General features: G+C 42.4%; 1 protein-coding gene across 1 annotated transcript in view; it reads left to right on the top strand.

The window, feature by feature from the left end:
• LOC140406496 (cell division cycle 5-like protein) overlaps positions 1-12,355 on the top strand; it is a gene marked incomplete at its 5' end in the record, with an annotated part of 67,153 nt that overhangs the window by 54,256 nt on the left and 542 nt on the right. Inside the window, one exon of the mRNA XM_072494520.1 lies at positions 11,378-11,590. Within this exon, the coding sequence (XP_072350621.1) occupies positions 11,378-11,590 (213 nt within the window). The remainder of the gene's footprint in view (positions 1-11,377; positions 11,591-12,355) is intronic.

Here is a 12,355-nt window from a genome sequence, read left to right as displayed (position 1 = left end):
GAGGGTTCTACCATTCACTGTATATTCCCTACCTGCATTAGACCTTCCAAAATGCATTACCTCACATTTGTCCGGATTAAACTCCATCTGCCATCTCTCCGCCCAAGTCTCCAGACAATCTAAATCCTGCTGTATCCTCCGACAGTCCTCATCGCTATCCGCAATTCCACCAACCTTTGTGTCGTCTGCAAACTTACTAATCAGACCAGTTACATTTTCCTCAATCATTTATATATACTACAAAGAGCAAAGGTCCCAGCACTGATCCCTGTGGAACACCACTGGTCACAGCCCTCCAATTAGAAAAGCATCCCTCCATTGCTACTCTCTGCCTTCTATGGCCTAGCCAGTTCTGTATCCACCTTGCCAGCTCACCCCTGATCCCGTGTGACTTCACCTTTTGTACTAGTCTACCATGAGGGACCTTGTCAAAGGCCTTACTGAAGTCCATATAGACAACATCTACTGCCCTACCTGCATCAATCATCTTAGTGACCTCCTCGAAAAACTCTTATCAAGTTAGTGAGACACGACCTCCCCTTCACAAAACCGTGCTGCCTCTCACTAATACGTCCATTTGCTTCCAAATGGGAGTAGATCCTGTCTCGAAGAATTCTCTCCAGTAATTTTCCTACCACTGAAGTAAGGCTCACCGGCCTGTAGTTCCCGGGATTATCCTTGCTACCCTTCTTAAACAGAGGAACAACATTGGCTATTCTCCAGTCCTCCGGGACATCCCCTGAAGACAGCGAGGATCCAAAGATTTCTGTCAAGGCCTCAGCAATTTCCTCTCCAGCCTCCTTCAGTATTCTGGGGTAGATCCCATCAGGCCCTGTGTTCATCATGTTCGACAACAAACAACGAGGTAAAATCAAAATTGATAAGATATTACGGTGGAGGATCGAACTCTCCACCTACAATTATACTATCTTATACCGGCCATGTAAGCTCAATGATCCTCCTGATGCCCTGTCTCATAGTACTTGTGCCAACGCACAGGATGACCGACTGCGGGCACTACATAATGACCTCTGTCACCCGGGCGTCAGGCGGCTCTACCACTACATCAAGGGCCACAACCTACCCTTCTCAGTCGAGGAGGTCAAAGCCATGACTAGGGACTGCCAAGTCTGTGCGGGGTGCAAGCCGCAATTCTACAAGCCAGACAAGGCGCACCTAATCAAGGCCACCCGCCCCTTTGAACGTCTCAGCATTGACTTCAAAGGGCCCCTCCCCACCCACAACCGCAACACGTACTTCCTCAACGTCATCGACGAGTACTCGCTGTTCCCCTTCGCCATTCCCTGCCCCAACACGACCTCCGCCACCGTCATCAAAGCGTTGCACGACCTCTTCATGCTGTTCGGTTACCCCAATTACGTTCACAGTGACCGGGGCTCCTCCTTCATGCGCGAGGAGCTGCGTCGGTACCTGCTCGCCAGGGGCGTTGCCTCGAGCAGGACGACCAGCTACAACCCCCGGGGGAACGGACAGGTGGAGAGGGAGAACGCGACTGTTTGGAAGGCCGTGCTGCTAGCCCTCAAGTCCAAAGGCCTACCAGTCTCCCGTTGGCAGGAGGCCCTCCCTGCCGCACTCCACTCCATCCGGTCTCTTTTGTGTACTGCAACGAATGCTACCCCTCATGAGCGGATGTTTCTCTTCTCCAGGAGATCGGCATCCGTGACACCGCTTCCATCATGGCTCCTGTCCCCGGGAGACGTCCTGCTCCGCAAGCACGTGTGGACCTCTAAGGCGGAGCCCCTGGTGGAGAGAGTCCATCTCCTCCACGCCAACCCACAGTACGCGTACATAGCGTACCCCGACGGGCGTGAGGAGACCGTCTCCATCAAGGACCTGGCCTCCTCTGGGGCCCCTGCCGTCCCCGCCCCGCAACCTCCACCCCGCTCCCTCTCTGCTCCCGTCGATCCCTCGGCCTGTTACTACTCCGTGCCAGCCGCTGTCATCCTGCAGTTTTGCCTCGAGCCAGCCGAAGCGGTGGGGGACGTCATGCCGCCTCGCGACCCAGCACCACCGACCGCACGGATACCACCGGACACTACCTCAGCGCCGCAGCTCCGACGTTCAAAGAGATCGACCAAACCCATCGTTCGTCTCGACCTTTGACGACACAGAACCTCCTGGTGGACTCTGTTCACTGTGTTTGCTACTCCATATTTTCACCCCGGACTTCCTTCTAAACAAGGGGTGAATGTGGTGATACACCACTGTACTTCCCTACCATTGTACATAGTATATAATAGTTGTGTGTAACGTGGCCCTGTAATACTGTGTATTGTACTGTAGCTCTGCAGAGGTTCGGTCACTGGTAGGTAACCCGACCTGGCCACGGAGAGCTCCGCCTTAGCCACTCCCTCGGGAGTTACGTATAAGAACCCTCTTCTGGGACCGGCCCCATTCTGTCTGGGGTCGTCTGTGTCGGGTAAGCCTCCCATGTAGTATATTAAAGCCTTAGTTAAAGTCTCACATGTCTTTGTGGTTCTTGACACTTAGTGCATCAGTGATTGAACTGCCTTCTTCCAATATGCAAATCCAATGAAAGGTTGCTAGATTCAATAACACATGATTTGGACCCATGCATCACACCAGCATCTCTAAAACCTGAAATAAGTTTTATCACATCTGGAGATAATTTTACTGATTGCTGTGTTTCCTATTGCATGCTCTAGTTCTGGATGGTTAATGTCCACTGCATTAGCACAAAACATTGACCGTCCTACTATTAAGATGTCTGTCCACAGAAAAAAGACATGAACAGACCATCTGGTCCATCAAGTCCACAACATTCAGACATGGTACACTAATGTTTTTAGAAAGACTCCAAGTCCTATAATAACCAACTTTTAAAACCGCAATGTGCTACAAAACCCTCTGTTGACTAAATTTAAAATAGAAGCAGTATGAATGGGAAAACCACTCCTCATCTAGTGATGGTGGCAATATTTAATTCTGGCCCTTTTTATTGAACTGCATTAAAACATGCCAGCATTTTTGGACTCGGGAATGATTCTACTAAATTTTAGAGATAGTAGGGGTCTGACCATAAACATGACCCAGTTGTTGCTTTGGTTTAATGACACCACTCTCCACTGAACATCGTGAGTTCAGGGTCCATTCCCAATCTCGATCAGATAATCCTTTCAATAATAGGATGGTATTTTTTACGTCCACCTAAGAAAGCAGGTGAGACTTTAGCTTATTGTCTTATACAAGAGATCTGACCCAAACAATGCAGTATTGATGGATGCTGCATTATTGAAGCCAACGTGTTTTGATGTTAAAGATTGCATAGCTTTACTTGAAGAGCAGCAAAATTCTCACATTGTCCCAGTCAACATTTATCCTTCAACCAAAATTAACAAAAAATGATTATCTAGTTTTTGCTTTCTGTTTGTTGGATCTTGCTGTGTAAAACTTGGCTGCTGTTTTTGATTACATTTCAAAGATGGCTCATTAGCTGTGTAGCTCTTTTCGATGTCTTGCAATCACAATGCAGACATTGTAAACGTATGTTTGGTTCTTTCTAAATATGAACTTAAGGCATGGATCGGTACTTGGGACTACGATGTGGTGGCCATCACGGAAACTTGGATAGAAGAGGGGCAGAAATGGTTGTTGGAGGTCCCTGGTTATAGATGTTTCAATAAGATTAGGGAGGGTGGTAAAAGAGGTGGGGGGGTGGCATTATTAATTAGAGATAGTATAACAGCTGCAGAAAGGCAGTTCGAGGAGTATCAGCCTACTGAGGTAGTATGGGTTGAAGTCAGAAATAGGAAAGGAGCAGTCACCTTGTTAGGAGTTTTCTATAGGCCCCCCAATAGTAGCAGAGATGTGGAGGAACAGATTGGGAAACAGATTTTGGAAAGGTGCAGAAGTCATAGGGTAGTAGTCATGGGCGACTTTAACTTCCCAAATATTGAGTGGAAACTCTTTAGATCAAATAGTTTGGATGGGGTGGTGTTTGTGCAGTGTGTCCAGGAAGCTTTTCTAACGCAGTATGTAGATTGTCCGACCAGAGGAGGGGCAATATTGGATTTAGTACTGGGTAATGAGCCAGGGCAAGTGATAGATTTGTTAGTGGGGGAGCATTTTGGAGATAGTGACCACAATTCTGTGACTTTCACTTTAGTAATGGAGAGGGATAGGTACGTGCAACAGGGCAAGGTTTACAATTGGGGGAAGGGTAAATACGATGTTGTCAGACAAGAATTGAAGTGCATAAGTTGGGAACATAGGCTGGCAGGGAAGGACACAAATGAAATGTGGAACTTGTTCAAGGAACAGGTGCTACGTGTCCTTGATATGTATGTCCCTGTCAGGCAGGGAAGAGATGGTCGAGTGAGGGAACCATGGTTGACAAGAGAGGTTGAATGTCTTGTTAAGAGGAAAAAGGTGACTTATGTAAGGCTGAGGAAACAAGGTTCAGACCGGGCATTGGAGGGATACAAGATAGCCAGGAGGGAACTGAAGAAAGGGATTAGGAGAGCTAAGAGAGGGCATGAACAATCTTTGGCGGGTAGGATCAAGGAAAACCCCAAGGCCTTTTACACATATGTGAGAAATATGAGAATGACTAGAGCGAGGGTAGGTCCGATCAAGGACAGTAGCGGGAGATTGTGTATTGAGTCTGAAGAGATAGGAGAGGTCTTGAACGAGTACTTTTCTTCTGTATTTACAAATGAGAGGGGCGATATTGTTGGAGAGGACAGTGTGAAACAGATTGGTAAGCTCGAGGAAATACTTGTTAGGAAGGAAGATGTGTTGGGCATTTTGAAAAACTTGAGGATAGACAAGTCCCCCGGGCCTGACGGGATATATCCAAGGATTCTATGGGAAGCAAGAGATGAAATTGCAGAGCCGTTGGCAATGATCTTTTCGTCCTCACTGTCAACAGGGGTGGTACCAGGGGATTGGAGAGTGGCGAATGTCGTGCCCCTGTTCAAAAAAGGAACTAGGGATAACCCTGGGAATTACAGGCCAGTTAGTCTTACTTCGGTGGTAGGCAAAGTAATGGAAAGGGTACTGAAGGATAGGATTTCTGAGCATCTGGAAAGACACTGCTTGATTAGGGATAGTCAGCACGGATTTGTGAGGGGTAGGTCTTGCCTTACAAATCTTATTGAATTCTTTGAGGAGGTGACCAAGCATGTGGATGAAGGTAAAGCAGTGGATGTAGTGTACATGGATTTTAGTAAGGCATTTGATAAAGTTCCCCATGGTAGGCTTATGCAGAAAGTAAGGAGGCATGGGATAGTGGGAAATTTGGCCAGTTGGATAATGAACTGGCTAACCGATAGAAGTCAGAGAGTGGTGGTGGATGGCAAATATTCAGCCTGGATCCCAGTTACCAGTGGCGTACCGCAGGGATCAGTTCTGGGTCCTCTGCTGTTTGTGATTTTCATTAATGACTTGGATGAGGGAGTTGAAGGGTGGGTCAGTAAATTTGCAGATGATACGAAGATTGGTGGAGTTGTGGATAGTAAGGAGGGCTGTTGTCGGCTGCAAAGAGACATAGATAGGATGCAGAGCTGGGCTGAGAAGTGGCAGATGGAGTTTAACCCTGAAAAGTGTGAGGTTGTCCATTTTGGAAGGACAAATATGAATGCGGAATACAGGGTTAACGGTAGAGTTCTTGGCAATGTGGAGGAGCAGAGAGATCTTGGGGTCTATGTTCATACATCTTTGAAAGTTGCCACTCAAGTGGATAGAGCTGTGAAGAAGGCCTATGGTGTGCTCGCGTTCATTAACAGAGGGATTGAATTTAAGAGCCGTGAGGTGATGATGCAGCTGTACAAAACTTTGGTAAGGCCACATTTGGAGTACTGTGTACAGTTCTGGTCGCCTCATTTTAGGAAGGATGTGGAAGCTTTGGAAAAGGTGCAAAGAAGATTTACCAGGATGTTGCCTGGAATGGAGAGTAGGTCTTACGAGGAAAGGTTGAGGGTGCTAGGCCTTTTCTCATTAGAACGGAGAAGGATGAGGGGCGACTTGATAGAGGTTTATAAGATGATCAGGGGAATAGATAGAGTAGACAGTCAGAGACTTTTTCCCCAGGTGGAACAAACCATTACAAGGGGACATAAATTTAAGGTGAAAGGTGGAAGATATAGGAGGGATATCAGAGGTAGGTTCTTTACCCAGAGAGTAGTGGGGGCATGGAATGCACTGCCTGTGGAAGTAGTTGAGTCGGAAACATTAGGGACCTTCAAGCAGCTATTGGATAGGTACATGGATTACGGTTAAATGATATAGTGTAGATTTATTTGTTCTCAAGGGCAGCACGGTAGCATTGTGGATAGCACAATTGCTTCACAGCTCCAGGGTCCCAGGTTCGATTCCGGCTTGGGTCACTGACTGTGCGGAGTCTGCACGTCCTCCCCGTGTCTGCGTGGGTTTCCTCCGGGTGCTCCGGTTTCCTCCCACAATCTAAAGATGTGCAGGTTAGGTGAATTGGCCAATGATAAATTGCCCTTAATGTCCAAATTGACCTTGGTGTTGGGTGAAGGTGTTGAGTTTGGGTAGGGTGCTCTTTCCAAGAGCCGGTGCAGACTCAAAGGGCCGAATGGCCTCCTTCTGCACTGTAAATTCAATGATAATCTATGATTAATCTAGGACAAAGGTTCGGCACAACATCGTGGGCCGAAGGGCCTGTTCTGTGCTGTATTTTCTATGTTCTATGTTCTATGTTAAAACGAGTAAAAGCAATTTTGTTCCTTCAATTTCACCCATGTAGGGAAATGCTGATAGTTTTGCAAGAGGTGCATTTGTTAGAACATAGTGAAACTTAAATAGTATCCAGTAATTAGATAGAAATAGTTTTAAATAAATTTCACATGTTTGGGAATATTAAGTGATGTTAGACATTTACAAGAATTACACTTACCAGCAGCTATCCAGAAGGGTGCAGTATTGGTCTACTTCTGATGAAGCCATATTTTAAAACCAGAACTTTATCTCATTGCGGCATAAATATGGTAGTTTCAAATAATTAATTACCTGCCGATGAAAGGTTGTGCATTTTTTCATAGTGCTTGTTGCTTGCTAATAAAAACTAGTTAAAATGCACAAATCAAATGAATCAAAATGATAAATTTTTTGCCCTACCAACCTTCACTTGTATGTTTAATTTGCGTTAGTTCATTTGGCTTCAGTGTTATTAGTTACTCAAAATGTTTTAATTTTTAGTAATGAATTATACAATTAGTAAGAGGACATTTTAAAACCCATCACTGAACTGATCATGCAGGCCAAAGTACAAGAATCCGTCGATGTGCGTCAAAGCATTTTACCTTTTATCTCTGGCAAAAACGTGTTATTTTATCATGTGTTTTAACAGCCTCCCTTTCTATTATTTTAGGATGGTCTTGCTGTTTCATAATGTACAGTTATTAGTTTTACAACAAAAATGAGTGGCAAGAATCTTAATACAGAGTAAGCATTTGGAGCAATGTTTCTTTTTTTAAATTCCATTTTTGGTTGAAAAAATAAGCACAACAGGATTGCAAAGGCAGCATGTTTTATTTATACCAGTGTGGATAAGTTTCAGTTAATCAAGGAAGTTATTCACAAAGGGTGGATTTGTTTAAAATATCTTGGCAGGGAAAAGTGGGAAGTAGGTTGGAAATCATTCACACGGGTAGTTCTGAGAATCAGGCAGTAGCAGTTCCATTCAGAGAATTTACACTGCTTCTATTGGTATTAAAATCAGCTGCGGACCATATTTCAGTAAAGTTTGTAAGTTTGTCAGTACACTACAAATCTAAGGTGTACATTATTTAATCCTTTTGTGAGTTGGTGACATAAAATAGTCAATACTTCTGAGGCTATATAAGGCTCAGACCCCATTTGGAGTATTGTGAGCAGTTTTGGGCCCCAGATCTAAGGAAGGATGTGCTAGCCTTGGAAAGGGCCCAGAGGAGGTTCATAAGAATAATCACTGGAATGAAGAGCTTGTCATGAGGAGCGGTTGAGGACTCTGGGTCTGTACTCGGAGTTTCGAAGGATGAGGGGGATCTTCCAGGATACTGTGAGGCCTGGATAGAGTGGACGTGGAGAGGATGTTTCCATTAGTAGGAAAAACTAGAACCAGAGAGAACAATCTCAGACTAAAGGGACGATCTTTTAAAACAGTGATGAGGAGGAATTTCTTCAGCCAGAGGAGTGGTGAATCTGTGGAACTGTTTGCTGCAGAAGGCTGCGGAGACCAAATCACCGGGTGTCTTTAAGACCGAGATAGAAAGGTTCTTGATTAATTAGGGGGTATAGGGTTATGGGAAAAAGGCAAACGAATGGGGGTGAGATAAATATCAGCCATGATTGAATGGCAGAGCAGACGCGATAGGTCGAGCGGCCTAATTCTGCTCCTATGTCTAATGGTCTTATGGACAACTACTTAACTGGCCAGGTATTTTTTAATGTAAGGACAACTTAACTGGCCAGTTAGTTATTTAATGTCCCGTCTCTATTCATAATTTAATTCAGGTAAATGTATTCAGCCTCATTCCAGTCTCTACAGCTACGTTGTTGTGAATGTCAAAGCTTTGGCTGTCATTTTGAAATAAAATGGTGAATAAGGATTATAGCTGGTGAAGTGGGCTGGAATGAAGCCTGAAAACCCAGCATAATTAATGATTTTAAGATAGTTTTGCCACCTGCATCATGCTCCTTTCCACTACAAAATTTAAAATAACACTTTGAAACAATTGAAGTTTCAAACTGAGCAATTCCTGATTATGGACAGTGGTAGGAAATGTAATTCTATTTAAAGCCTCAAATTTTCAGGAATAGCTTCTATGACTAGGAGAAATGGATGTACTGAATGGCCTCCTGTTTTTCCTTATGGTTTATACTGCTACTTAAATGTAACACACAGCTATACATTTTGTGACTCAAACAATATTTTTAAAAAGCAAGAGGAATTTGAACAACTTAAGTGTTGTTTGAAGACTTTTCTCTCACACTGTTGTTTTACCAGATGAAATTACTTAACTTCAGGGTGATTAAACATTTTATTTTAAAATAAGCATATTTAATGGATATATAAAAATTAATGCATTTAAAAAAATAAACTAATGAAAGGATTTATAAAAAATCAATCAAATAATAAACCATTCTTGTCTAAAGTTACTTATTCACAGAGTTCACCGCATCTGTTGCTGCTGAGATATTGGAGTAGGTGTTAGCATAGTGCCTCTTTTATCAGTTTAATGTAATCATTTATTCTATTCAGAAATCCAGTTCGATGAGAAATCTCATTTAGCTTATTATTTCAAGTATAAATTTGAAGACTTATAACTGAGGGTAAAATAGTATAACAAGACCATAAGACATAGGAGCAGAATTCGACCACTCGGCCCATCGAGTCTGCTCCGCCATTCAATCATGGCTGATATTTTTCTCTTCCTCATTCTCCTGTCTTCTGATGTTAGTTCTTGTTCCATCACTGACTGTTTCTTCAAACCCCATATTATTGCCACCACCAATACTGCCTTTATCAATCTCTGCAATACCCTAACTTCATGTCAACCTTGCTGTCCCACTACTGTACTTGAACGGGTTATCCATACTTCCACGCCTTCAAACTAGATTACTCCAAAATTCTCCTTGCCAGTTTTTCTACCAATTGAACTCTCCAAACTCTGTTACCTATATCTATTCTGCACTTAATCATATTCCCCTTATTAATTCTCTCCTCATGAACATTAACAGCTACCTACAGGATTTGAAGGTCAGAGTCAAACATGATAATAATGGTGAAAATACCCTTTGAACTTAGTTTTTGAAAATTGCCAAAGATAGAGAGGGAGTTGGATGGTAAAGTTTGAAGGCTTAGGTGAACCAAATGAGATAACTTAATCTTGCTAATGTTGTGCTAAAGGAAATTTTAGCTCACCGAGGACTTAATTTGGAAATAAACAAATGGATTTTGAAGTGCTACTGTAGATGCTGAAGATGATTTTCTCAGCATAATATGGATGTTTACTCCAATCCTATGAATAATGCCAACAAGGGAAAGACCTGGTCAAGGAAAAAGACAAGCCAACATTATGGTCCTGGGGCACATCCAAGTGTGATTATAAAGCGCAATCAACGGGAAGTGTGTCGACTGCATTGGAATAATACTTTCTTAAGCACCCTCAACCTTTCTGATTCTGGTTGCTTTTGTAGCCTCCATCTCTGCCCCATATTTGGCTGCAGAACCATCGGCCATTTTATCACCTCTAAAATATTCTACCTAAGAACCTCTGGCATGCTACCCCTCTCCCCTACTTGAGAATTCTTCTCTTAATTTTTGGTTATTGGTTAGCACCCCTATCCTCTTGCGGTCATTAGACCTCCAGTTATTTCCTTACCTTTATGAAATGAATTCAAACCCAATACAATGGTATTAATCGCCCATCCCAGTTCCCTTAAGTTGTAACTAATCAAATCTAGGCCCAACAGGATAGGAGTGGCTAAAAACATAGCATGTTTCAACGACAGTGTCGTTATCTAGTGATAGCCTGTAAGTTCTGTCAATTAATTGGAGCTAATGTGAAAATGTTCTATGATAATATTTAAACTCATGACTTTAGTGTTGTGAGCACAGTACCATAAATACTAGGTTATTGTAACCTCTGTAACATTGAATGTGGTAAGCAAGTTCAACGTAGAATGTTGATCTGCTAAAAGACAGTTTATGAATTTTGAAGTTTTATCTCCCCATTTCTCAAAAGAACTATCGAAAATAGTTTTGCCATAGTTCATATTCTGACCTTGTGAGCTTGATAATGTCCAATTCATTGGCATCTATAATTTGTTTGAATCAGTTCAAATAAGTTTGTTATTTTGCTGTCCTTGTTCATAAACAGCATTAAGTTTGTACGTGGAAAGTGCCTGACACGCCTTCATCTTCATAATCCTTTGTACTGGAACTTAGCAGATGTCTTTTGATAAAGACTGTGGGTAAATAGGTGGTTATTAAACCAATCTTGAATGTTATTTTGGAATATTACAAGGCCCGAATCTTAAATACAATTAGCACCAAGTTGTGTCCAGTTTTTTTAAATATAAATTTAGAGTACCCAATTATCTTTTCCAATTAAGGGGCAATTTAGTGTGGCCAATCCACCTACCCTGCACATCTTTGGGTTGTGGGGGTGAAACCCACGCAGGCACGGGGAGAATGTGCAAACTCCACACGGACAGTGACCCAGGGCCGGGATTCGACCCCGGGTCCTCAGCGCCGTAGGCAGCACTGCGAGTGTCCAGTTTTGAGGGGTTGATGCAGTAGTTGTTCTCTGATTATTAGTTTTAATTTAATTCTAGAAAATGCTGGACAACTTTTTAAATCATGCAACAACAATTTTTCTTATTATAGACCAACAGAAATCATATGACCACAGAAGCAAAACAGGCAGCAAAAATGGAGAAAAAGCTCAAGATATTGCTTGGAGGATATCAGTCACGTGCTACAGGCCTAATGAAACAGTTGAGCGATCTCTGGGATCAAATTGAGCAGGCACATCTGGAATTATGTACGTTTGAAGAATTGAAGAAGCATGAAGATATTGCTATTCCAAGGAGACAAGAGGTAATTCTTAGAATCTTTGTTTATTTGAGTTTTTCAAAATCAATAGATAATTTTTTTGTTTTATAATCAAGTACCGGCACTTGCCACAATAGAATGTTTTAAAATTAATTGTTAATATGATAATTTTCATATGGTATAGTAATATATAGCAAGTTGAAGTATTTGTTTTGAAACCTGCAGGCTAGATTATCTTTGGAAGGATAAATTAGTGGGGGTGGTGGTGGAGTGCTGTTGGTGGTGGAGAAAGAAAGCATGGGTGCCTCATGTACTTTAGAAAACAATGATGTAATTTAAAATAAATATTGAACAAGGTACTAAGTTGGAAGCTTTAGCAATATTAGTTAGAATACTTCATCTAAAGAATGAAGGTGTTACACTTTTCTCAGTAGTTATATGAAGAATTGGAGAACAAATTTCAGAATTAAATACACCTCCTACCTACTGCTGAAAAAGTATTCATTGGGCAACCATTGATTAAAAGTTCAACTATAGTACTTGCTTTTTTTGGGTCAACACACTTGGTCAATTAGACCCAATCCTATTACTACTTATTTATCTTTGACAGGATACATTTTTCATATGTAATGAAGTTTGTTCTGCAGCTGCCAAAATGTCTAGGAAAGTTCGGTAGCACATTTTTAAGTAGGTGACCTTTCACTGCGTAATTTAAAATGTTTGTACTGAAACTTATTGTACAAATGTTTTCTGACTTTCAAAAGGATAGTTCCATAAATGAACTAATGAACTGACTCTCCCAATATTGTC

The sequence above is a fragment of the Scyliorhinus torazame genome, unplaced genomic scaffold, assembly GCF_047496885.1.
Source record: "Scyliorhinus torazame isolate Kashiwa2021f unplaced genomic scaffold, sScyTor2.1 scaffold_574, whole genome shotgun sequence".
NCBI classification, from domain to species: Eukaryota; Metazoa; Chordata; class Chondrichthyes; order Carcharhiniformes; family Scyliorhinidae; genus Scyliorhinus; species Scyliorhinus torazame.
The sequence above is the reverse complement of the archived record's forward strand: the minus strand, read 5'-3'. Positions and strand labels throughout refer to the sequence as shown.